General features: G+C 44.7%; 1 protein-coding gene across 1 annotated transcript in view; it reads left to right on the top strand.

The window, feature by feature from the left end:
* Nucleotides 1–27,787, top strand: part of LOC128659661 (uncharacterized) — a 346,545-nt gene that overhangs the window by 23,899 nt on the left and 294,859 nt on the right. Inside the window, exons 3-4 of the mRNA XM_053713230.1 lie at nucleotides 5,630–5,834; nucleotides 5,992–6,153. Coding sequence (XP_053569205.1) covers nucleotides 5,632–5,834; nucleotides 5,992–6,153 — 365 coding nt within the window. The 5' untranslated portion in view covers nucleotides 5,630–5,631. The remainder of the gene's footprint in view (nucleotides 1–5,629; nucleotides 5,835–5,991; nucleotides 6,154–27,787) is intronic.

The raw sequence follows: 27,787 nt of genomic DNA, 5'->3' as shown, positions 1-27,787 counted from the left end.
TTTATATACTGCGCGGATACGCTGGCAATGAGGCTGGCACACAAGATTTTACACAATGCACTGATACGCTTGTAAGTAAGCTGGCACACAAGATTTTACACAATGCGCGGATACGCTGACAATGAGGCTGGCACACAAGATTTTACATAATGCGCGGATACGCTGGCAATGAGGCTGGCACACAAGATTTTATATAATGCGCGGATACGCTGGCAATGAGGCTGGCACACAAGATTTTACACAATGCCCGAATACGCTGGCAATGAGGCTGGCACACAAGATTTTACATAATGCGCGGATATGCTGGCAATGAGGCTGGCACACAAGATTTTACATAATGCGCGGATACGCTGGCAATGAGGCTGGCACACAAGATTTTACATAATGCGCGGATACGCTGGCAATGAGGCTGGCACACAAGATTTTACATAATGCGCGGATACGCTGGCAATGAGGCTGGCACACAAGATTTTACATAATGCGTGGATACGCTGGCAATGAGGCTGGCACACAAGATTTTACACAATGCGCGGATACGCTGTCAATGAGGCTGGCACACAATATTTTACATAATGCGTGGATACGCTGGCACTGAGGCTGGCACACAAGATTTTACATAATGCGCGGATACGCTGGCAATGAGGCTGGCACACAAGATTTTACATAATGCGCGGATACGCTGGCAATGAGGCTGGCACACAAGATTTTACATAATGCGCGGATACGCTGGCAATGAGGCTGGCACACAAGATTTTACATAATGCGCGAATACGCTGGCAATGAGGCTGGCACACAAGATTTTACATAATGCGCGGATACGCTGGCAATGAGGCTGGCACACAAGATTTTACATAATGCGCGGATACGCTGGCAATGAGGCTGGCACACAAGATTTTACACAATGCGCGGATACGCTGGCAATGAGGCTGGCACACAAGATTTTACACAATGCGCGGATACGCTGGCAATGAGGCTGGCACACAAGATTTTACATAATGCGCGGATACGCTGGCAATGAGGCTGGCACACAAGATTTTACATAATGCGCGGATACGCTGGCAATGAGGCTGGCACACAAGATTTTACATAATGCGCGGATACGCTGGCAATGAGGCTGGCACACAAGATTTTAGATAATGCGCGGATACGCTGGCAATGAGGCTGGCACACAAGATTTTACATAATGCGCGGATACGCTGGCAATGAGGCTGGCACACAAGATTTTACATAATGCGTGGATACGCTGGCAATGAGGCTGCACACAAGATTTTACATAATGCGCGGATACGCTGGCACTGAGGCTGGCACACAAGATTTTACATAATGCGTGGATACGCTGGCAATGAGGCTGGGCACACAAGATTTTACATAATGCGCGGATACGCTGGCAATGAGGCTGGCACACAAGATTTTACATAATGCGCGGATACGCTGGCAATGAGGCTGGCACACAAGATTTTACATAATGCGTGGATACGCTGGCACTGAGGCTGGCACACAAGATTTTACATAATGCGCGGATACGCTGGCAATGAGGCTGGCACACAAGATTTTACATAATGCGCGGATACGCTGGCAATGAGGCTGGCACACAAGATTTTACACAATGCGCGGATACGCTGGCAATGAGGCTGGCACACAATATTTTACATAATGCGCGGATACGCTGGCAATGAGGCTGGCACACAAGATTTTACATAATGCGCGGATACGCTGGCAATGAGGCTGGCACACAAGATTTTACATAATGCGCGGATACGCTGGCAATGAGGCTGGCACACAAGATTTTACACAATGCGCGGATACGCTGGCAATGAGGCTGGCACACAAGATTTTACACAATGCGCGGATACGCTGGCAATGAGGCTGGCACACAAGATTTTACATAATGCGCGGATACGCTGGCAATGAGGCTGGCACACAAGATTTTACACAATGCGCGGATACGCTGGCAATGAGGCTGGCACACAAGATTTTACACAATGCGCGGATACGCTGGCAATGAGGCTGGCACACAAGATTTTACACAATGCGCGGATACGCTGGCAATGAGGCTGGCACACAATATTTTACATAATGCGCGGATACGCTGGCAATGAGGCTGGCACACAATATTTTACATAATGCGCGGATACGCTGGCAATGAGGCTGGCACACAAGATTTTACATAATGCGCGGATACGCTGGCAATGAGGCTGGCACACAAGATTTTACATAATGCGCGGATACGCTGGCAATGAGGCTGGCACACAAGATTTTACACAATGCGCGGATACGCTGGCAATGAGGCTGGCACACAAGATTTTACATAATGCGCGGATACGCTGGCAATGAGGCTGGCACACAAGATTTTACATAATGCGCGGATACGCTGGCAATGAGGCTGGCACACAAGATTTTACATAATGCGCGGATACGCTGGCAATGAGGCTGGCACACAAGATTTTACATAATGCGCGGATACGCTGGCAATGAGGCTGGCACACAAGATTTTACATAATGCGCGGATACGCTGGCAATGAGGCTGGCACACAAGATTTTACATAATGCGCGGATACGCTGGCAATGAGGCTGGCACACAAGATTTTACATAATGCGCGGATACGCTGGCAATGAGGCTGGCACACAAGATTTTACACAATGCGCGGATACGCTGGCAATGAGGCTGGCACACAAGATTTTACATAATGCGCGAATACTCTGGCACTGAGGCTGGCACACAAGATTTTACATAATGCGCGAATACGCTGGCAATGAGGCTGGCACACAAGATTTTACACAATGCGCGGATTCGCTGGCATTGAGGCTGGCACACAAGATTTTACACAATGCGCGGATACGCTGGCAATGAGGCTGGCACACAAGATTTTACACAATGCGCGGATACGCTGGCAATGAGGCTGGCACACAAGATTTTACATAATGCGCGGATACGCTGGCAATGAGGCTGGCACACAAGATTTTACATAATGCGCGGATACGCTGGCAATGAGGCTGGCACACAAGATTTTACATAATGCGCGGATACGCTGGCAATGAGGCTGGCACACAAGATTTTACATAATGCGCGGATACACTGGCAATGAGGCTGGCACACAAGATTTTACATAATGCGCGGATACGCTGGCATTGAGGCTGGCACACAAGATTTTACACAATGCGCGGATACTCTGGCAATGAGGCTGGCACACAAGATTTTACACAATGCGCGGATACGCTGGCAATGAGGCTGGCACACAATATTTTACATAATGCGTGGATACGCTGGCAATGAGGCTGGCACACAAGATTTTACACAATGCGCGGATACGCTGGCAATGAGGCTGGCACACAAGATTTTACATAATGCGCGGATACGCTGGCATTGAGGCTGGCACACAAGATTTTACACAATGCGCGGATACGCTGGCAATGAGGCTGGCACACAAGATTTTACATAATGCGCGGATACGCTGGCAATGAGGCTGGCACACAAGATTTTACATAATGCGCGGATACGCTGGCAATGAGGCTGGCACACAAGATTTTACATAATGCGCGGATACGCTGGCAATGAGGCTGGCACACAAGATTTTACATAATGCGCGGATACGCTGGCAATGAGGCTGGCACACAAGATTTTACATAATGCGCGGATACGCTGGCAATGAGGCTGGCACACAAGATTTTACATAATGCGCGGATACGCTGGCATTGAGGCTGGCACACAAGATTTTACATAATGCGCGGATACGCTGGCAATGAGGCTGGCACACAAGATTTTACATAATGCGCGGATACGCTGGCAATGAGGCTGGCACACAAGATTTTACATAATGCGCGGATACGCTGGCAATGAGGCTGGCACACAAGATTTTACATAATGCGCGGATACGCTGGCAATGAGGCTGGCACACAAGATTTTACACAATGCGCGGATACGCTGGCAATGAGGCTGGCACACAAGATTTTACATAATGCGTGGATTCGCTGGCAATGAGGCTGGCACACAAGATTTTACATAATGCGCGGATACGCTGGCATTGAGGCTGGCACACAAGATTTTACACAATGCGCGGATACTCTGGCAATGAGGCTGGCACACAAGATTTTACATAATGCGCGGATACGCTGGCAATGAGGCTGGCACACAATATTTTACATAATGCGCGGATACGCTGGCAATGAGGCTGGCACACAAGATTTTACACAATGCGCGGATACGCTGGCAATGAGGCTGGCACACAAGATTTTACATAATGCGCGGATACGCTGGCAATGAGGCTGGCACACAAGATTTTACACAATGCGCGGATACGCTGGCAATGAGGCTGGCACACAAGATTTTACATAATGCGCGGATACGCTGGCAATGAGGCTGGCACACAAGATTTTACATAATGCGCGGATACGCTGGCAATGAGGCTGGCACACAAGATTTTACATAATGCGCGGATACGCTGGCAATGAGGCTGGCACACAAGATTTTACATAATGCGTGGATACGCTGGCAATGAGGCTGGCACACAAGATTTTACATAATGCGCGGATACGCTGGCAATGAGGCTGGCACACAAGATTTTACATAATGTGCGGATACGCTGGCAATGAGGCTGGCACACAAGATTTTACATAATGCGTGGATACGCTGGCACTGAGGCTGGCACACAAGATTTTATATAATGCGCGGATACGCTGGCAATGAGGCTGGCACACAAGATTTTACATAATGCGCGGATACGCTGGCAATGAGGCTGGCACACAAGATTTTACATAATGCGCGGATACGCTGGCAATGAGGCTGGCACACAAGATTTTACATAATGCGCGGATACGCTGGCAATGAGGCTGGCACACAAGATTTTACATAATGCGCGGATACGCTGGCAATGAGGCTGGCACACAAGATTTTACATAATGCGCGGATACGCTGGCAATGAGGCTGGCACACAAGATTTTAGATAATGCGCGGATACGCTGGCAATGAGGCTGGCACACAAGATTTTACATAATGCGCGGATACGCTGGCAATGAGGCTGGCACACAAGATTTTACATAATGCGCGGATACGCTGGCAATGAGGCTGGCACACAAGATTTTACATAATGCGTGGATACGCTGGCAATGAGGCTGGCACACAAGATTTTACATAATGCGCGGATACGCTGGCAAGGAGGCTGGCACACAAGATTTTACATAATGCGTGGATACGCTGGCAATGAGGCTGGCACACAAGATTTTACATAATGCGCGGATACGCTGGCAATGAGGCTGGCACACAAGATTTTACATAATGCGCGGATACGCTGGCAATGAGGCTGGCACACAAGATTTTACATAATGCGCGGATACGCTGGCAATGAGGCTGGCACACAAGATTTTACATAATGCGCGGATACGCTGGCAATGAGGCTGGCACACAAGATTTTACACAATGCGCGGATACGCTGGCAATGAGGCTGGCACACAAGATTTTACATAATGCGTGGATACGCTGGCATGTGCTTATGCTCATAACGCAATAAGGTTTCTATTGAGAGAGGATAAAGCTTAAGAACAATTAAAAAGGGATTTTTGCTTTGTCTTCTGTTCTACACAATCATCAATCCCCTCCCCCAGCACCTACTAATTTATTCCCCTCTCTCCTCAGTTATGTCGGGAAGGCGCACAGGAAGTAAAGCGGCTGTCATGAACACGTACTCCCGTCTGATTCCTGTGCGGAAGGTCCAGTTCCAGCCCTGGCTATCACCGGCAGACCGCAGGCAGTTTTTCACCAGCTCCTCCTCTCCTTCCCTGCTTTCATCATCTCGTGATCCGTCCAGCTCTGGTGACTCTGACTACAGGCCCCCAAAAAGGTGACAACCCAGTAGTAACGTTAATTGGCAGAAACTGGCAGCCAGGGCTCCTACAGTCTGATTTCTTCATTAATAGATCAAATATAGTTTTATGGAACCATAAGGTTTGGCCCTGTGCAGTACCACAGCCCTTCTAAAGTCTGCATTGCTTCCGTAGGTGTAGAAAGAAAAGTGTTGCCTGCAAAAGGGTATCAACGAAATCGCCAGCATATGTAGCAAAAAGGAAGAGGAGAGGTCGAGCAGCTCAGCAGAGGAGCCAAGGAAAGGAGTCGTCCTTGTCACAGACCAGTAGCAAGGGGAAAGGTGTCACTGCTGAAACGTGAGTCATTTGATGATAGACATGAGAGATGTGTAACTTATGTCACCAGTGATGGCTTCTTGCACATTTAACGAGATGCTTTTTTGTCATTGTGATGCCATATAGTGCGAGCACAAATGGCGTATACATCCTCAGGAGGATTTGTGTGTTAGAGCAGATTGCACTAGGGTTTTTATATATCTCCGAGTAATAGCGGACCCTAAAAGCCAGCCCAAGTCCTCCGCTTTACTTAGAACATTTTCTCTTTGCACTGTTATCGGATGTTATTATTGCAGTATTTAAGTCCGTTTCAGACTGGGACAAAACTGACTTTTGTGTCCCGTCAAGCTCACGGCTTTGGCATGTACTAGTGTTAGTATAGAAGTCATTTCCTTATGAGTCCAGTGTTCTAGGTGAAACGTCACAAATCAGCTCTGAGTGCCAAAGGACTATTACACTTGACATTTCAACCACTCATAAAATGTTTTATTATTGCAATATACATTATTTATGTTGCAGCCTTCTGTTGTACAAGGGAGAATTGGTGTGATCGTGTGCCACTGCTGGGTTTATTTCAAAAGGACACGACAGTTTTAAGTGAATCAAAATTCCTTTTATTTGTAATTTTTGTAATTTTCCTCAGTTCCCTTTCATTCAGAGCCCTAAACAATGCAATAAATAAAGACGATATTTAAAAACTTTAACATAAACTAACAAGTATAATACTTAAGTGTCAGACAGATAAAGACATGTTTCTTTTTTAAGACACGATGAGTCCACGGATCATCTTAATTAAGGGACCCTAAAGCCATTTTTTTCCTTTCATGATTCAGATACAGCATGCAATTTTAAGCAACTTTCTAATTTACTCCTATTATTAATATTTTTTCTTTGTTCTCTTGCTTTTTTTATTTGGAAAAAAAAAAAGGCATCTAAGCTAAGGAGCCAGCCATTTTTTGTTTCAGACCCTGGACAACCCCTTTTTTATTGGTGCTGTCCAATCAGCAAGAACAACCCAGGTTATGAACCAAAAATGGGCCTGTTTTTAACCCTTTGAGTAGTAAGCACTTTCCCACCTGGGTGCTAAGGTTTTCTTAAAGGGTTTTTTATTTTTAATATTTTTAAAAATATTTTTTTTTTATTTATTTACCTTTCCAACGGTGGGTCTTGGGGGTCTGTAGCAGCTTAGATGCCTGAGATACAGGCTTCTAAGCAGCATGCCCCCTGCTCCTATATTTAACATTGTTAATGTTAAATAAAGTTGCGCGGTGACGTCATCACGTTTATTGTGCGTGACGTCACCACGCAAAACGGAAGCCCCGGCGATGCCTTTCATTATGCAGCACCGATCGCCGTGGTAGGAGCGGGTGGGAGCCCCCAGATCTCCTTCAAGTTGGGAGAGTGCTAGTGACGGCTCTGAGCCGTCATTAGCACCAGAGTCGGAAACTCTGTGACGGCTCAGAGCCGTCATTAGCACTCAAGGGGTTAAACTTATATTCTTGCTTTTCAAATAAAGATATTAAGAGAATGAAGAAAAAATGATAATTGGAGTAAATTAGAAAGTGGATTAAAATTGCATGCTCTATCGGAATCGTGAAAGAAAAAAAATTGGTTTCAGTGTCCCTTTACTAATGGGATATTCACCTCCTGGTCAGCAGGAGGCGGCAAAGAGCACCACAGCAGAGCTGTTAAATAGCTCCTCCCTTCCCTCCCACCCCAGTCATTCTCTTTGCCTACGTAAAGTTAGGTGTTAGATTCGATACTTCAATCAAGAGTTTTTTATTTTTAAAGTAGTACAAGATTGTGCTGCTTTGTCCTGGGGTGTAGTCGTAGTCCATATCAGTCTCTTCAGTAGAGCTTTGGTGGCTTTAGAGCAATGGGAACTTGTGGGACATAATTCTCACTGCGCCTCCCATATATTATTGCTGCCTTAACCCTGAAAACCCCTCAAACCTGGTGGTCTGCCTTTGCTGTCAGGCAGACATATGAGGTTAGTGCTATGTTATTTTCCTGGGAGACACAGAGGAAAAGGAGCACTTTACTATATTTCATTACACTACATAAAGGGTTTATGGATCAGGCACTTTACTATGTATCATTACACTACATAAAGGGCTTATGGTATAAGTCTCTTTATTAGGGGACAATGAAGAGTCTGAGAGAACTAGACAGCGTTTAGCAGGCACTGGGGCTGGGAGATAAGCACTTTACTATGTATCATTACACTACATAAAGGGCTTATGGTTAGAGAGTCTACTTAAGAAGATTTATGTTCTTCAGGGTCTGCAATGGCAGCCAGCTGCGTGCATGGCTACCGTCACTAGTGCGACGGCATATTGGTTTGATGCACTGTCTGAGTCTTTCAGGACTGAGACTTCCTTGGAGGAGATCCAAGACAGGATAAAGCCTCTGAAGCTTGCTAATGCCTTTATTACGGACTCTTCCCTTCAAATAATTAAACTGGGAGCTAAGATTTCGGGTTTCTCTATTCTAGCCCGCAGAGCTTTATGGTTAAAACCTTGGTCTGCAGATGTTTCCTCCAAGTCTAAGCTTCTGGCTATTCCTTACAAGGGCAAGACCTTGTTTGGACCTGGTATATCGGAAATTATCTCTCTCACAGGAGGTAAGGGTCATCTTCTCCTTCAAGATAAGAGAAACAAACAGAAAGGATGACAGAGTAATTTTTCGAAATTTCAAAGGAAATTCTTCCTCTTCCTCCTCTAAGCAGGAACAATCCAAACCTGCATGGAGACCTAACCAGTCTTGGACTAAGGAAAAGCAATCCAAGAAGACTGCTATTGAATCCAAGACAGCATGAAGGGCATGCCCCCGATCCGAGACCGGATCTTGTAGGGGGCAGACTTTCCTTCTTCGCTCAGGTTTGGGTTCAGGATGTTCAGGATCCCTGGGCAATAGAGATTGTGTCCCAGGGATACAAACTAGAGTTCAAAAGTTTTTCGGCCTGGCCACTACCCCCAGAATTTTCACAAAGGTTCTGGGGTACTTCAGCCACGGCACATTGGGGTGGCGCCTTATCTGGACGACATTCTAGTCCAGGCGCCATCTTTTCAACAAGCAAGATCCCACACCGACATAGTGTTATCTTTCCTGAGAACTCACGGGTGGAAGGTAAATTTGGAAAAGAGTTCCCTAGTTCCAGACACCTTGGGAACCATTATAGATTCCCTGTCTATGAAAATTTTTCTGACAGAAGTCAGGAAATCAAAGATTATCGATACTTGTCTAGCTCTTCAGTCCACTCCTCGGCCGTCAGTGGCTCAGTGCATGGAGTTTATCGGGCTGATGGTGGCGGCAATGGACATCATCCCGTTTGCTCGCTTCCATCTCAGACCTCTGCAGTTAAGCATGCTCAGGCAATGGAACGAAGATTATGCAGACTTGTCTCCTCGAATAACTCTGGAACAGGAGACAAGGGACTCTTCAATCGTGGTTGTCTCTGGATCATCTCTCCCAGGGAACCTGCTTTCGCAGACCATCTTGGGTGATTGTGACATCAGACGCCAGCCTTCTGGGGTGGGGAGCAGTCTGGGGTTCCCTAAAAGTTCAGGGAGTTTGGACATAGAGTCTGTTCTTCCTATCAACATTCTGGAACTGAGAGCGATCTACAGTGCTCTTCTGGCCTGGTCTCAGTTAGCCACGGTCCAGTTTATCAGGTTCCAATCGGACAACATAACTTCAGTGGCTTACGTCAATCATCAGGGAGGAACGAGGAGTTCCTTAGCGATGACAGAGGTAACCAAGATAATTCAGTGGGCAGAGGCCCATTCTTGCTGTCTGTCGGCGATCCAAATCCCAGGGGTGGATAGCTGGGAGGCAGACTTCCTGAGCAGGCAGACATTTCATCCGGGGGAGTGGGAACTCCATCCGGAAGTGTTCTCTGACCTGATTCTCAAGTGGGGTCAGCCGGAATTGGATGTCATGGCATTTCGTCAGAATGCCAAGCTCCCGAGATACGGGTCGAGGTCCAGGGACCCCCAGTCAGAACTGATAGATGCTCTGGTAGTCCCTTGGACCTTCAGTCTAGCATACCTATTTCCTCCGTTTTGCTCTTCTTCCTCGGGTAATTTCTCGAATCAAACAGGAGAGGGCTTCGGTGATCCAAATAGCACCGGCCTGGCCTCGCAGGATTTGGTATGCATATCTGGTGGAGATGGCATCTCTGCCACCTTGGAGACTCCCGTTGAGGAAGGACCTTCTGATTCAGGTGCCCTTCCTTCACCCAAATCTAGTTTCTCTGAAGCTGACTACTTGGAGATTGAATGCTTAATTTTATCCAAGCGGGGGTTTTCTGACTCGGTCATAGAGACCATGATTCAGGCTCGTAAGCCTGTAACTAGAAGGATTTACCTAAGATTTGGCGTAAATATCTCTATTGGTGTGAGTCCAAGGGCTACTCATGGAGTAGAGTTAGGATTCCTAGAATTTTGTCTTTTCTCCAAGAGGGTTTGGAGAAAGGTTTATCGACGAGTTCCCTAAAGGGTCAAATCTCAACCTTATCTATTTTGTTGCACAAACGTCTGGTGGATGTCCCAGATGTACAATCATTTTGTCAGGCCTTGGTCAGGATCAGGCCTGTGTTCAAACCAGTTACTCCTCCATGGAGTCTTAATTTAGTTCTCAAAGTTCTTCAAGGGGCTCCGTTTGAGCCTATGCATTCCTTAGATATTAAGTTGTTATCTTGGAAAGTTTTATTTCTTGTTGCTTTTTCTTCTGCTCGTAGAGTGTCAGAGCTCTCGGCATTGCAGTACGAATCTCCTTACCTTATTTTCGATTCAGATAAGGTAGTTTTACGTACTAAATTAGGATTTCTTCCTAAGGTTGATTCTGATCGGAACATTAATCAGGAGATTGTTGTTCATTCTTTGTGTCCTAATCCTTCTTCTCAGAAAGAACGACTTCTGCACAATTTAAACGTTGTCCGTGCTTTAAAGTTTTACCTGCAGGCGACTAAGGACTTTCGTCAGTCGTCTTCTTTGTGATTTTCTCAGGAAAACGTAAGGGACAGAAAGCTACGGATACTTCTCTTTCTTTTTGACTGAAGAGTATCATACGTTTTGCATATGAGACTGCTGGACAGCAGCCTCCCGAGAGGGTTACGGCTCATTCCACGAGGGCTGTTGCTTCCTCATGGGCATTCAAAAATGAAGCTTCTGTAGAACAGATTTGCAAGGCTGCAACTTGGTCCTCTCTTCACACTTTTTCAAAATTTTACAAATTTAACACTTTTGCCTCGGCTGAGGCCGCTTTTGGGAGAAAGGTTCTTCAAGCAGTTGTGCCTTCCGTTTAGGTTCCCTGTCTTGTCCATCCCGTGTTATCTGTGTACTCTAGCTTGGCTATTGGATCCCATTAGTAATTAGATGATCCGTGGGCTCATCGTGTCTTAAAAAAGAAAAGAAAATTGATGCTTACCTGATAAATGTATTTCTTTTTTGACACAATGACTCCACGGCCTGCCCTGTTCATGTAGACAGGTTGTTGGTTATTATAAACTTCAGACACCTCTGCACCTTGGTTTTTCCTTTCTTTCCTTAACTTTGGTCGAATGACTGGAGTAGGAGGGAAGGGAGGAGCTATTTAACAGCTTTGCTGTGGTGCTCTTTGCCGCCTCCTGCTGACCAAGCGGTGAATATCCCATTAGTAATTAAGATAATCTGTGGATTTATCGTGTCAAAAAAGAAATAAATTTATCAGGTAAGCATTTTTCTTTTTCTTACCAGGCAGCTTCTAGCTCTTAGCCACATGACCTGCAGGTTCAGTGTCTCTGTGTCTCTCTGTGTCTCTCTGTGTGTCTCTCTCTGTCTCTGTCTCTGTTTCTGTCTCTGTTTCTGTCTCTGTCTCTCTCTCTCTCTCTGTCTCTCTCTCTCTCTCCCCCTCTCTCTCTCTCCCCCCCCCCCCCCCCTCTCTCTCTCTCTCTCTCTCTCTCCCCCCCTCTCCCCCTGTCTGTGGTAACCTGAGGAGCAAGGCTGCTGACTTACGTTTAACATCAGACACCTGTATCCCATTAGTACTGCAGTCTCTGCACTGCTTAAAGACTTTCCCAGCATCTTGCCTATAGAAAGGGTCATCTTTACCCCTTTCAGCTCTCAGCCACATGACCTGCAGGTTTAGTATCTCTCTCCTCTGTCTGTGGTAACCTGAGAGCAAGGCTGCTGACTTACTTTTAACTAACATCAGACACCTGTATCCCATTAGTACTGCAGCCTCTGCACTGCTTATAGACCCTCCCAACATCTCGTCTATAGAAAGGATCATCTTTACCCCTTTCAGCTCTCAGCCACATGACCTGCAGGTTCAGTATCTCTCTCCTCTGTCTAGAAAGGATCATCTTGAATCATTCAGACAAAATGGTTTTTAAACTCCATTACACTTGGGTTAATACTTTTAGGCAATTTATGCAAGCTTTTGTTTACTTTTCCTTCCCTCCCTCCCTAAACTTCTATGGTGTCACCTTCTTTTAAAATATGGATTATCCATTTTGCATCAATCTTGCGATAGTAACCAAGTTGAATTAGTGCTAAACCACCTTAAGGGAATACAAGTGTGCAAGCTACCCCAGTCTGCACATGTGCAAATGATCCACCCTACACTTTCTTTCTAATGACACAGTGAGTCCACGGACCATCACCAATTACTGTTGGGAATATTGCTCCTGGCCAGCATGAGGAGGCAAAGAGCACCACAGCAAAGCTGATAAGTATCATCTCTACCCACAATCCCCCAGTCATTCTCTTTGCCTGTAATGCAAGGAGGAGGTGAAGTTTTAGGTGTCCGATAAGATGTTTTCTTCAATCAAGATTGTATTTTTAAAGCAGAGTAGATTTACTCTGATCTTTTCTGGGGTCTAGCCTTAATCCACGTCAGTCTCTTCAGTAGGGCAGTGGTGGCTTTTGAGCACTTGGGAACTTGTGGGGTACAATCCTCACTGCGTTTTCCCAAGGTTGTTACTGCCCTAATCAGAAAGCCTGAGTACTCCTTTTCTTTCTTAATTTACAGGTCCATGTGAAGTGCTGCACCCTCTCAAACCAGGTGAGCTGTCCTGCTGCCAGACAGCATTTCTTCTGGTAAGTGCCATTTTTTTCTTTATAAGGAGAATTCTGGCACTTTTAACAACTAAGGGCTGTTTTAACTCAATGGGACGTTTTTATTTAACCTTCATGTCAGGGGTTAATTTGGCAGTGTTGCGGGCACTGTGTGGAGCAAGGTTATAATTGGTGGCTCAGTTAGTTCCGTTTTACATACGGATTCTACATTTTTTATTTTACATAAATGCTTTCCTTAGCGCAAGTCGTTAAAGGCAGTTAGACTTTTACCCACCAGGACCGCTCCGTGCATAAAGGGGAAGGTCATTGTACAGGGTAGCTGTCTCTCCTTTGGGGTGCTTTTAGTCGACTGTTTGGACACCAGCTGCGGAGTGGTGACGCAGTTGTCGGCTGCTCCGGTGTATCTGTTCATTGCGCTGCCGTTCGCAGGTCCGGATCAGTTAATCTGTTAAGGGAAGTGACTTCTAAGACTGCAGGACAGGTAGGCACCTCAGTAAAGCTGTTGAGGTGTTTAGGTTGCCTAGGGCTATTGTGTTTTTTTGTTACTAACGCCTAAACAAGTCACAGTACTTTGAAATAAAAACGCTTATTTTATCATCATCATTGTTGTTAAGATGGATAAAGAGGCTTTACAAACTGTCGCTTGCCAGTTTTGTTTTGATGCTCAGGTGGAACCTCCAGTTCCTTTTTGTTCCTCATGCATTCAGAGAACGTTAAGTTATAGAGAGAGGATGTTTGATCATGAGCCACCATTAGCCCAGGAGAATGCTGTTCAGATGTCTCCTGTAGCAGATATGCTGCAGCTTTCTCCTCAAGCATCCCAACCTTTTCAGTCTCCACATGCAGTGCCCTGCATTTCCTCTAAGGTTTCTGATCAAATTGTGGCTACCCAGGTTGTCCTTTCTCAAACGTCTGAGGAAGAAGACACGTCGGTAGCGTCTGAGGGTGAAATCAAATGGTGTAATTCCTTCTGCTGATACTGAAGTTGTATCCTTCAGATTTAAAGTGAAGGTAAAGTTATAGGTTTTTTGTAGCTTTATTATATTAGTCATATACTATATAGTATGATCGCTAATTTTTTTTTGAATATTGGAATATCTTATTGTATTATGAACTATTTTTATTTACCAACTCGGCCGTTCTTTACTCCTCCCTCAATTTAGTTCCTGGTTATTCACACTCTTACGTACAGAGCGGTCCCACCCGCTCTATACGTAGTTCAAAAGCGTGTTCTCGCTTGCTGGATAATTTGCGCATGTGCACACTTGGCCGTATAATCAATTTTCCAACGATAAAAATATTCACTTACTTACGATATAAACAGAAGAAATTGCAGCGCTTGTTAGAGATGTATCAAAAAGTATTGCAGCCACAGATACTGTTTCAAATTTCTCTCTCAAGACGACGTAATCAATATTTACTTTAACATATCTAAATTGCGCATGCGCTAAACTGGAGCGAGCTCGGCTTGGAAGGGAGAGGAAGTAATGCCAACGCATGCGCAGAACGTCAAGGAATGCTGTGACGTAAAATGACGGCCGCCTAACGGCCGGACTTACTATTGGCTGATGCAAGAACGTGACCGGACAAAAAAAAACAACAAAAAAAAACGGGTTGTTTGGGAAACGATAAGAAATAGAGATAAAACAGGCGATAAGTAAGTAAATATATGAAATTAAAAAAATTGATGAATTAAACTAACATTATTTTTTTAAGTATTTACATATACAATAATCTAATCGTGCCAACTTTACCTTCACTTTAAGCTAAAACATCTTCGCTTATTACTTAAGGAGGTCTTGGCTACTTTGGATGGCTCCGATATGACTGTCGTAGTCAACCCTAAAAAATCTAGTAAGCTGAACAAGTATTTTGATGTTCCTTCCGCGGTGGAGGTTTTTCCAGTACTAGACCGTGCTACAGAGATTATTGCACGGGAGTGCATCTCCTATTTTCAAGAAGATGTTTCCTATAGCGGATTCAATTAAGGAGTCGTGGCAGACGGTTCCTAAAGTAGAAGGAGCGATCTCCACTTTAGCTAAGAGGACTACTATTCCCATAGAGGATAGTTGTTCTTTTAAAGATCCAATGGATAAGAAATTGGAAGCATTGCTAAAAAAGATGTATGTTTACCAGGCAGCCTGTCTCCAATGGCAGCCTGCGGTGTGTATTGCCACCGTGACCAGCACTGCAGCTTACTGATTCGATGCGTTGTCTGAGTCTCTTCAGACAGATACTCCTCTTGAGGAGATCCAGGACAGGAATAAGGCCCTTAAAAGCACAGTCTACACCAGAATTGTTATTGTTTTAAAAGATAGATAATCCCTTTTTTTAAACATTCCCTAGTTTTGCATAACCAACACAGTTATATTTATATACTTTTTACTTCTGTGATTATCTTGTATCTAAGCCTCTGCAGACTACCCCTTTATTTCAGTTCTTTGACAGACTTGCAGTTTAGCCAATCAGTGATGGCTCCCAGGTAACTTCACGTGCACAAGCACAGTGTTATCTATATGAAAAACATAAACTAACTCCCTCTAGTGGTGAAAAACCTGTTAAAATGCATTCTTAAGAGGCGGCCTTCAAGGTCTAAGAAATTAGCATATGAACCACCTAGGTTAAGCTTTCAACTAAGAATACAAAGAGAACAAAGAAACATTGGTGATACAAGTAAATTGGAAAATTGTTTAAAATTACATGCCCTATCTGAATCATGAAAGTTTTTTTTGGACTAGACTGTCCCTTAAAGTTAGCCAATTCCTTTATTACGGATTCTTCCTTACAAGTCCTTAAACTGGGAGCAAAGATTTCTGGTTTTGCGGTCCTAGCTCGCAGAGCCCGGTGGTTAAAGTCCTGGTCTGCGGATGTTTCATCTAAGTCCTAGCTCCTGGCTATCCCCTACAAGGGTAAGACCTTGTTTGGGTCTGATTTGGCTGAAATTATCTCAGATATTACAGGAGGGAAGGGTTCTTTTCTTTCTCAAGATAAAAAGAATAGGCAGAAAGGACGTCAGTAATTTTCGTTCCTTTTGTAACTTTAGAGGCAAGCCTTCCTCCCCTTCCCCCCCCAGCAAGATCAAACCAAGTCTTCCTGGAAGCCTAGCCAGTCCTGGAATAAATGGAAGCAATCTAAAAAGCCTGCAGCTGACTTCAAGTCAGCATGAAGGGTCGGTCCCCGGTCCGGGATCCGGATCTAGTAGGGGGCAGACTCTCTCTTTTTTTCTAAAGCCTGGATAAGAGATGTTCCAGATCCCTGGGCGGTGGACATTGTCTCAGAGAGATACAAAATAGAATTCAAGACTTTTCCTCCCAGAGGCAGGTTTCTCCTCTCCAGATTATCTGTTGACCAGATAAAGAGAGAGGAGTTCTTACATTTTGTTAAGGACCTGGCCGCTCTGGGGGTAATAGTTTCAGTTCCTCCACAGGAACGTGGTCTGGGATTTTACTCAAACCTGTTTGTAGTTCCCAAAAAGGAGGGAACTTTCAGGCCAATTTTAGACCTAAAAAAGTTTCTCAGAGTGCCATCCTTAAAGATGGAGATTATACGCTCCTTTCTTTCTCTAGTACAAGAGGGTCAGTTCATGACAACCATAGACCTAAATAATGCGTACCTTCATGTTCCTATTCACAAGGATCATTACAGGTTTCTGAGATTCGCCTTTTTGGACAATCACTTTCAGTTTGTGGCCCTTCCATTCGGCCTTGCCACAGCTCCCAGAATTTTCTCAAAGGTTCTGGGCGCTCTTTTGGCAGTGCTTTGGTCTCAGGGCATTGCAGTGGCGCCATACTTAGACAACATTCTGGTTCAGGTGACATCTTTTCAACAAGCAAACTCTCATACGGAGATCTTGTTTTTTCTTTGTTCCCACTGATGGAAGCTGAATCTGGGAAAAAGTTCTGATTCCAGCTACAAGAGTCGTGTTTTTGGGGACCATAATAGACTCCCTATCAATGCAGATATTTCTGACGGAGGTCAGAAAAAGAAAGATTTTCGACTTGTGTCTTGCTCTTCAGTCCTCTCCTCGACCGTCAGGGGCTCAGTGTATGGAGGTGATTGGTCTGATGGTGGCTTCCATGGACATCATTCTTTTCGCTCGGTTCCATCTCAGACCTCTGCAGTTATGCATGCTCAGACAATGAAACAGGGATTATGCGGATCTGTCTCTGTGAATAGATCTGGATCAATCAACACTAGACTCTCTTCCGTGGTGGTTGTCTCAGGACCATCTCTCCCAGGGAACTTCCGCAGACTCTCCTGGGTGATTGTGACCAAGGATGCCAGCCTTCTTGGTTGGGGAGCAGTCTGGGGCTTGTTGAAGGCTCAGGGCCTATGGACTCGGGAGGAGTCAGCTCTGCCCATAAACATCCTGAAGCTGAGAGCGATCTTCAATGCTCTACTGTCCCGGCCCCAGTTAGCTTTAGCCCAGTTTATCAGGTTCCAATCGGACAACATAACCTCGGTGGCGTACATCAACCACCAGGGGGGAACTCTGAGTTCCTTGGCTATGACAGAGGTGGCCCGAATTATTCAGTGGGCGGAAACCCACAACTGCTGTCTTTCTGAGATCCACATCCCCGGAGGGGACAATTGGGAAGTGGATTATCTGAGCAGACAGACTTTTCATCCCGAGGAGTGGGAACTTCATCCGGAGGTGTTTTCCAGTTTGACTCTCAAATGGGGGCAGCCAATGGCTTCTCGACAGAATGCCAAGCTCCCCAGGTACGATTCGAGGTCAAGGGATCCACAGGCAGTTCTGATAGATGCTCTGGCGGTTCCTTTGAATTTCAGTCTAGCATACCTGTTTCCTCCGTTCGCTCTCCTTCCAAGGGTTATTACTCAGATCAAGCAGGAGAGGGCGTCTGTAATTCTCATAGCCCCGGTGTGGCCTCGCAGGATCTGGTATGCAGACCTAGTGGAAATTTCATCCTTACAACCTTGGAGACTTCCTTTGAGGAAGGACCTTCTACTTCAGGGTCCCTTCCTTCATCCAAATCTTGTTTCTCTAAAGCTGACTGCTTGGAGATTGAACGCTTAATTTTATCTAAGCATGGGTCGTCTGGAGAAGGGTTTGTCAGCTAGTACTCTGAAGGGTCAGATTTCGGCATTGTCTATTTTGTTGCATAAGCGTTTGGCGGATGTGCCAGACGTGCAATTGTTTTGTCAGGCCTTGGTCAGGATCCGGCCTGTGTTTAAACGGGTTACTCCTCCCTGGAGTCTTAAACTTGTTATTAAAGTTTTACAGCAGGCTCTGTTTGAGCCTATGCATTCCTTAGATTTTAAGTTATCTTGGAAAGTTTTGTTTCTTGTTGCTATTTCCTCTGCTCGGAGAGTTTCAGAGCTCTCGGCGCTTCAGTGAGATTCCCCCTACCTTTCATTCTGATAAGGTGATTTTGCGTACTAAGTTGGGTTTCCTGCCTAAAGTTGTTTCGTTCAAGAATATTAATCAAGAAATAGTTGTTCCTTCTTTGTGTCCTAACCCTTCTTCTCATAAGGAACGTTTGTTGCATAACCTAGATGTTGTTTGTGCACTGAAATTCTATCTGCATGCGACCTAAGGACTTTTGTCAGTCCTCTGCCTTGTTTGTTTGTTTTTCTGGGAAATTCAAGGGTCAGAAAGCTATGGCTACTTCGCTTTCTTTTTGGCTGAAAAGTGTTATCCGTTTGGCCTATGAGACTGCTGGACAGCAACCTCATGAGAGAATCACTGCTATTCCACTAGGGCTGTTTCATCTTCCTGGGCTTTCAAGAATGAAGCTTCTGTGGAACAGATTTGCAAGGCTGCAACTTGGTCATCCTTGCATACTAAAATAAGTTTGATACTTTTGCCTCGGCTGAGGCTTCTTTTGGGAGAAAGGTTCTTCAAGCTGTGTTGCCTTCTGTTTAGGTTACCTGTCCTGTCCCTTCCTTATCTGTGTCCTCTAGCTTGGGTATTGATTCCCAACAGTAATTGATGATGATCCGTGTCATTAGAAAGAGAACTAAATGTATTCTTACCTGATAAATTTATTTCTTGACATGGTGAGTCCACAGCCCGCCCTGTTTTTTCTTTGTCATATAAACCTCAGGCACCTCTGCACCTTGTGTTACTTCCTTTCTCTCCTTTCCTTTGGTCAAATAACTGGGCATTGTGGGAAGGGAAGTGATACTTTATCAGCTTTGCTGTGTTGCTCTTTACCAGGAGTGATATTCCCAACAGTAATTGATGATGATCCGTGGACTCCCCGTGTCAGGAAAGAATTCTGTTTTTTTAACCATTTCATCCTAGAATATTGCATCCGTTTTTAATAACTCTGTAGTTTCCAGACCTTTGTAAGTGTGAATACATTTTTTTGTTTCTCCAAGTATTAATGTTAAGCTTACCAGCCTTCTAAGAACCCCTCCCCCTAAAAAAATAACACATGTTAACCCCTTCACTACCGGGACTTTCAGAGAAAAACTTGCCCAAAATGCTGGAGAATGTTCTTTTACAAGATACGACGAGTCCACGGATTTCATCCTTACTTATGGGATATTGCCTCCTGGTCAGCAGGAGGAGGCAAAGAGCACCCCCAGCAGAGCTGTATATATATAGCTCCTCCCCTCCCTCCCACTCCAGTCATTCTCTTTGCCTGTGTTAGTGATAGGAAGAGGTAAAGTGAGGTGTTAGTTTAGATTCTTCAATCAAGAGTTTATTATTTTTAAATGGTACCAATGTGTGCTATTTTACTCAGGGCTAGAGCTACAGGCTTTTCAGCAATGGGGACTGGGGAGATTTTCATTCTTTCTGCGACTCCCATAATGTTTGCTGCCCTGCTGATGGTCTTAGCAGATATTATCTAAGACCCTGTTTGTTCCCACAGACTTGCTGGGGGTGATGACAAGAACATCTTCATTGTGTGGGACAAGTTCCTGCTGCGCTCAGCATTAAGGTATGTACAGTCTTTTGCTTCTGGGGAGACTGAGTAACTCAGAACAGACTGGCATTTGTTCCCTATACCGGGAAGGGGTAATCAGTTTGCACAGGGTACATAAATTGTGTGCATGGGTCTACCCTCTTTATACGGTGAGCTGAAATTTAGCTGTGCTATCAGTGGGCTCTAATAAGTAATTATCCCAGTGAATATACATAGATTGTGGGCTTGACGCTGGGAGATTGTGGGAGCTCTTACCCAAGTATCCTAACCGTAACTGTTGCTAAGCTAATGGCAGGACAGTAGGGGTGTGCATCTTCACTGGTCTCACGATTCGATTCGATTACGATTATCATGTCAACGATTCGATACGATTAGATTCTGCGATGCATCACGATTACTGCCCATGATTTTCATGAACTTGTTCTATTCCATATATATATATAATATATATATATATATATATATATATATATATATATATATATATACATACACACAAACTATATATATATATATTATATATATATATATATATATATATATATATATATATATATATATATATATATATATATAGTATACACACACACACAAATTTTGATAAATATATTAATTTTACTATAAAAACCCCCAAAAAAGAGAGATACAATTAAAATATTAACCCTCCTTTTCAGGATGAATAGACCATTTAACGTTTTATTGCAGTGTTTAAATAATTAAAGGTGTTTGCATACAATTATTAAACTTGGAAATCAATAATTTAAGCACTTGACTGCCTGGGAGGGCTGCACATCTACTACTACATAAGGTATGACAGCCCTCTATGGTGAGCAATGGGTTAAATACTTTGATTTCCTAGACTAAAGTAATGACAAGGAATACACAAACTTTCGTAAGGTTCACAGCCTGGCTCTTACATTATAGAATAAGCAGAGCAGGAAGGTGTAGGTCCGTTGTTGCCAATATGTCAGGCAGGGAGCAAAGATGCTTTAAAAAAAAACAGACATTCCACGCTGCTGGCTTCCTTATCCTCCTTCCCCCGTTAATTTATTGTCTCTCTCTACTTTAGAAGACGCCCCTCTTATGCCGCATGGACAGAGACCTGTTAGCTTTAATGTCTCTGAAAGTGAGTAAACAGTAGTTGGTTCCCTATTAACCCCATGCACTCTTCCTGTCCTGAACAAAAGGTGGAAGAAATCAGATAGGCAGAATTGCAGAGCTAAAACATTTGTGCACGCAGGTTTTTTACTGAAAACAGCTGTAAGTTTTCTTACTGAAAACGGACTGTCCGGTCAAATCCCTGAACTTGGCAACCCTTGACCCCTGTGTTCTGTGTCACTCATTTTTACTCACAAGCAACCCTGTCCTCACGTGGAAAGCCCATGTAGCCTAGGAAGTTGCAGGAGGGACAGCTGCTGACTGAGCTGTGTCTTGAATCCTGTGTGTGCGCACCTATCTTTCCTTGTGGATTAGGGGTCACGTGGCATTGTGTGAATCGATTCGGCTCTTCACTGCATCGATGCAGCATCGTTAAAGGCTGCATCGTGATGCATCGTTGTGCCGATTATTTTTGACACCCCTACAGGACAGGGGTGTGTTTTTTTTTGTTTTGTTTGGGGCACATTGGTGGTTCACGGTACACTTTCTAAAAGATTGCGTTTTGTTACCGACATTTTATTTCCCTATGCGGTCTCTACTTTTCCGGGGGAGTTGGTTTCCGCCCACGATGGGCGGGGCTTAGCGTTTTGCGTGCTTAGCCGCGCAGTTGATATCCGGATCCTGATGATTACAGCAGCATGTCTAGAGGCTCCGGTGTGGCCTAAGTCAGCTTGTGTCTGTAATACTCACAAGCGGTCTTAGGCGCGCCGTTCACGGAGTGCTATTAAGTGATTTGTGGGGACAGGTAGGCGCCGCAGCAGAGCTGTGGCGAGGTGCAAGTGCAAAATTTTGTCCCTAAGGCGTTTTGCATAGTTTTTGTGTACATTTATAAGGGAGATCTACTGAAAGTCCTATAGTGCTTCCCTGTTATTGCATTTTTTATTGCGGAACAGTAAAAACTATAGTTTTAATTTTTTAAAGACACAGTACACACTCTTTTTTTTTCAGCAAATTTTTCTCAAAGTTCTTGCTTTTTATTTTTAATTACAGTACCATGACCAGTATTGCTATTGCTTGTTTTTTTCATGGCTGACCTTCAGGAAAGTACATGTTCTATGTGTTTAGATGCCAATGTGGAACCCCCTATTCCTTTTTGTCCCTCATGTACTGAGAGGGCTTTACAGTTTAAAGAACAAATTTTCTTTAATGCAAGTATATCTAAGGATCTTTCTCAGACTGTTGAGACTCAGGGTATGTCGCAACTTTCTCCCCAAGCGTCACAGCCTTTAACGCCCGCTCAGGCGACGCCGTGTTCTTCAACTGCGTCCTCTTCATTCACTCTGCAGGATATGGCTGCAGTTATGTCATCCACTCTTTCAGAAGTTTTATCTAAGTTGCCAGCTTTACAAGGCAAACGCAGTAGGACAGAGGCCCAGGTGGGCCCTGCGACTTCTGATGCTTTGATGGCGATCTCCGATGTACCCTCCCAGGGCTCAGAATTGGGGGGTATAGAGGCTCTGTCTGAGGGGGAACGGTCTGACTCAGGAAGTGCATTGCCCCGACAGATTCGGACGTAATGTCCTTCAGGTTTAAGCTTGAACACCTCCGTCTTTTGCTACGGGAGGTTTTGGTGACTCTGGACGACTGTGACTCTATTGTGGTCCCACCAGAGAAATTGAGTAAGATGGACAGATACTTAGAGGTTCCTTCTTATTCCAATGTTTTTCCGGTTCCTAAGAGAATATTGCAAGGGAATGGGAAAGACCGTGTATCCCGTTCTCCCCTTCCCCTATTTTTAAGAAAATGTGCCCTATAGCTGACACCGTTCGGGATTCTTGGCAGTTGTCCCTAAGGTGGAGGGAGCTATCTCTACCCTGGCTAAGCGTACGACTATCCCTATCGAGGACAGTTGTGCTTTCAAATACCCCATGGATAAGAAGTTGGAGGGTCTTCTCAAAAGACTCTATGTTCATTAGGGGTTCCTATTACAACCGGCGGCCTGCATTGTAAAAGTCACGACTGCGGCTGCTTTTTGGTTTGACGCCCTAGAAGAGTCTCTTAGGACTGAGACTTCTTTGGAAGAAATACAGGATAGAATTAAGGCCCTTATGCTGGCTAATTCTTTTATTACGGATGCTTCCTTTCAGATCACTAAATTAGCGGCTAAGAGTTCAGGATTCTCCATCTTAGCACGTAGAGCCTTATGGTTAAAATCTTGGTCTGCGGATGTGTCCTCTAATCCCAAGCTTTTGGCTATTCCTTTCAAGGAAAGACCCTGTTCGGGCCTGACTTGAAAGAGATAATTCTGACATTACGGGAGGTAAGGGTCACCTCCTCTCTCAAGATAAGACATCTAAGCAAAGGGGGACGACAGAGTAATTTTCGTTCCTTTTGAAATTTCAAGGGAGTCCCCCTCCTTCCGCTTCCGCTAAACAAGAAGGGAATTATGCACAAGCCATGTCCACCTGGAGACCCAACCAGTCTTGGAACAAGGGTAAACAACCCAATAAGCCTGCTGCTGCTACAAAGACAGCATAAAGGGGTGGCCCCCGATCCGGGACCGGATTTAGTATTGTGCAGACTTTCTCTTTGTCCAGGCTTGGATAAGAGACGTTCAGGATCCCTGGACACTAGAAATTGTGTCTCAAGGGTATCAGTTGGAGTTCAAAAATTCCTTCCCCAGAGGAAGGTTTCTTCTTTCACGATTATTTGTCGACCAGATAAAGAGAGGTGTTCTAACGCTGTGTAAGAGATCTCTCCTCCATGGGTGTAATATGCCCCGTTCCAATACAGGGGCAGGGGTTTTACTCAAATCTCTTTGTAGTTCCCAAAAAAGAGGGAATGTTCCGACCCATTTTAGATCTCAAAAGTCTAAACAAATTTCTCAGAGTTCCATCCTTCAAGATGGAAACTATTCGGACCATTCTTCCATTGATTCAGGAGGTCAATATATGATCTACCGTGGATCTAAAGAATACATATCTTCATGTTCCTATCCACAGAGATCATCACAAGTTCCTGAGGTTTGCCTTTCTGGACAAACATTTTCAGTTTCTGGAACTTCCTTTCGGTCTGGCCACGGCACCCAGAATTTTCACAAAGGTTCTGGGGTCCCTTCTGGCGGTTCTACGACCGCGGGGCATTGCAGTGGCGCCTTATCTGGACGATATTCTGATCCAGGCGTCGTCTTGTCAACTAACAAGGTCTCATACCGACATGGTCCTGTCCTTTCTGAGGACCTCACGTGTGGAAGGTGAATCTAGTTCAGTAATTCCACAGACAAGGGTTCCTTTCCTGGAACTCTAATCAACTCTTTATCCAATGAAAATCTTTTGACGGAAGTTCAGAAAGGTTAAAGATTCTGAATACATGCTGATCCCTTCAGTCCCAATCCTCGGCCATCAGTGGCTCAGTGCATGGAGGCTATTGGATTGATGGTGGCAGCAATGGACATCATTTCCGTTTGCTCGTTTTCATCTCAGACCTCTACAACTGAGCATGCTCAGACAATGGAATGGAGATTATGCAAATCTGTCTACTCAAATAGATCTGGATCAGGAGACAAGGGACTCTCTTCTATGGTGGTTGTCGCCGGATCATCTGTCCCAAGGGACAATGCTTCCGCAGACCCTCATGGGTAATAGTGACAACGGACGCCAGCCTGATATGATGGGGTGCAGTCTGGAACTCCCTGAAGGCTCAGGGTGTGTGGACTCGGTCGGAGTCCTCTACTTCCCATCAATATTCTGGAAATTGAGAGCAATATTCAATGCACTTCAGGCTTGGCCTTAGCTTCGGCCAAATTCATGAGGTTCCAATCGGACAACATCACGACTGTAGCTTACATCAATCATCAGGGAGGAACAAGGAGTTCCTTGGCGATGACAGAAGTAGCCAAGATAATTCAGTGGGGCGGAAGCTCACTCTTGTTATCTGTCTGCAATCTACATCCCAGGAGTGGACAACTGGAGGGCTGATTTTTTGAGCAGGCAGAACGTTTCATCCGAGGAATGGGAACTCCACCCGGAGGTCTTTGCCGACCTGGTTCTCAGATGGGCAGGCCGGAGCTGGATCTTATGGCGTCTTGTCAGAATGCCAAGCTCCCCGAGATACGGATGCAGGTCCAGGGATCCTCAGGCCGTAACTGATAGATTCCTTGGCAGGTGCCTTGGTCGTTCAACCTAGCTTATGTGTTCCCTCCATTTGCTCTCCTTCCTCGGGTGATTGCTCGAGTCAAACAGGAGAGGGCTTCGGTGATCCTCATCGCTCCTGCGTGGCCTCCGCAGGACTTGGGATGCTGATCTGGTGGAACGTCATCTCTGCCACAGTGGAAGCTTCCATTGAGACAGGACTTTCTCATTCAGGGACCCTTCCATCATCCGAATCTAATTTCTCTGCAGCTGACTGCTTGCAGATTGAACGCTTGATTTTATCTAAGCGAGGGCTCTCTGATTCGGTCATTGATACCTTGATTCAGGCACGTAAGCCTGTTACTAGAAAAATTTACCATAAGATATGGCATAAATATCTTTATTGGTGCGAATTCAAGGGCTACTCATGGAGTATTGTTAGGATTCCTAGGATTTTATCTTTTCTCCAAGAAGGATTGGAGAAAGGGTTGTCAGCGAGTTCCTTAAAGGGACAGATTTCTGCTTTGTCTATCTTGCTACACAAGCGGACTGGCAGATGTTCCAGATATTCAATCCTTTTTGTCAGGCTCTGACTAAAATCAGGCCTGTGTTTAGACCAATTACTCCTCCTTGGAGTTTGAATTTAGTTTCTTAGGGTCTTCAAGGGGTTCCGTTTGAACCTATGCATTCCATAGATATTAAGTTATTATCTTGTAAAGTTTTATTTTTGGTTGCTATTTCTTCTGCTCGCACAGTTTCTGAACTTTCCGGCATTACAATGTGATTCTCCTTCTTATTTTTCATTCCGATAAGCTACGTGTTTCGTACTAAACCTGGTTTTCTTCCTTAGGTTGTTTCCACTTCGGTCCGAATGACTGGAGAGGGGAGGGGAGGAGCTATATATACAGCTCTGCTGTGGTGCTCTTTGCCTCCTCCTGCTGACCAGGAGGCGATATCCCATAAGTAAGGATGAAATCCGTGGACTCGTCGTATCGTAAAAGAAACAAATTTATCAGGTAAGCATAAATTTCCTTTAACATTTTTGTTATCTCTCCATTTAATCAGAAATAGAGCCTTGTTTTTTTTGTTTTTTTTTACCTGTCAAAACTAATATACAGTATATGTGTGTGTGTGTATATATGTATATTTTAAGTAGACAACCCACGGTATGGATCTAGGCCCATTTTGTATCTTTTGACACCATTTCACCGCCAAATGCGATCAAATAATTGTTTATTTATTTTTTTCACGAACTTTAGGCTTCCCACTTGAAATGATTTCAATCATGGAACAAATGATTGAAAAGCTTCCCTGGGATCCCCTTTGTTCAGAAATAGCATTGCTTTTTGGTAATTGCAATTGCTATTTGCAGCTGCGCACCACATTTCTATTATTCCCGGCAGTGAAGGGGTTAAATAGGTCCTTTTTTTTTTTTTTAAAAGGTTCATTTTAGCTTTAGTGTTGACACTTCCCCCCCCTAATCCCTCCCAAACAGGCTCTCTTCCCTCCCTCACCCCAAACTGGTCACCCCCCCATCCTAAGTATTGGCAGACAGTCTGCCAGTATAAGAATTTTTTATTTTTATTCCTGGAAGCGTAGAATACCCCCTTACCCTCTGTGGCAAACCTAGCCACTTCTGGACTATAACGTGAGAAAGGTTGTCTATAGGCTGTATATTGTGCTATGTAGATGTGACAGACCCTTCTGTCAGCACTGAAAGAGTTAACTGTGTTCAGCTTTAGCCTCAGCTATGTGCACTGTCATTATGTTATTGATACAACAGTCCATTGTTTAATCAACCTCAGAGAGCAGACCCTAGATGATAAGGAAAGCCAAGTGTGTGTCTGTTGTTTAAATTGTTATCAGCTTGAGCAAGGTATTCTATTGTATCATGTAAAAGGGCGTGTTCCCTCCATCTAATGTACAACATTCTTTCAACCCCCCTTCTGGGGGGGTCAGACCTGCATAAATACTGGGCATATGAGCCTTAATAAAATTCATTCTGTTTAAAACCTGAAAACTGGCTGGGTTGTGAATTGCCTGATTCCCTATGCAGGGACATTGTTCCCTGGTGTTTAACCCTTGGTATCCGGTGGGTACCGTTACAATTGGTGGCAAGCGACGGAATGAACCTTTATCGCCCAGAAGAGCAAACTACACAAGCCAGTAACCTCAGGAAGAGGGGGATTACTACAATACTGACTAAGATGGAAGGAGTACCAGGGACCGAAGTGAATGGAGATGGATTATTCTAAGCTAAAGAGACAAACGTAAAAGGAACTGCTAGAAGCCATGGGAAAGATAGGCAGCAGCAAACCCAAGGCTATATAATTGCTGAGCTGATGGAGGGAGACAGAGCTCGCAGCGCTACGCCTCCAGCAGCCATGGAGGAGACCCTATACCAGAGGGAAATGAGGACCAGGCTGGAATTTTTACCCAACCTGTAACCACGGGATTTGCTATCCGTGGT

The sequence above is a fragment of the Bombina bombina genome, chromosome 5 (genome assembly GCF_027579735.1).
Source record: "Bombina bombina isolate aBomBom1 chromosome 5, aBomBom1.pri, whole genome shotgun sequence".
In the NCBI taxonomy this organism is placed as follows: domain Eukaryota; kingdom Metazoa; phylum Chordata; class Amphibia; order Anura; family Bombinatoridae; genus Bombina; species Bombina bombina.
The sequence above is the reverse complement of the archived record's forward strand: the minus strand, read 5'-3'. Positions and strand labels throughout refer to the sequence as shown.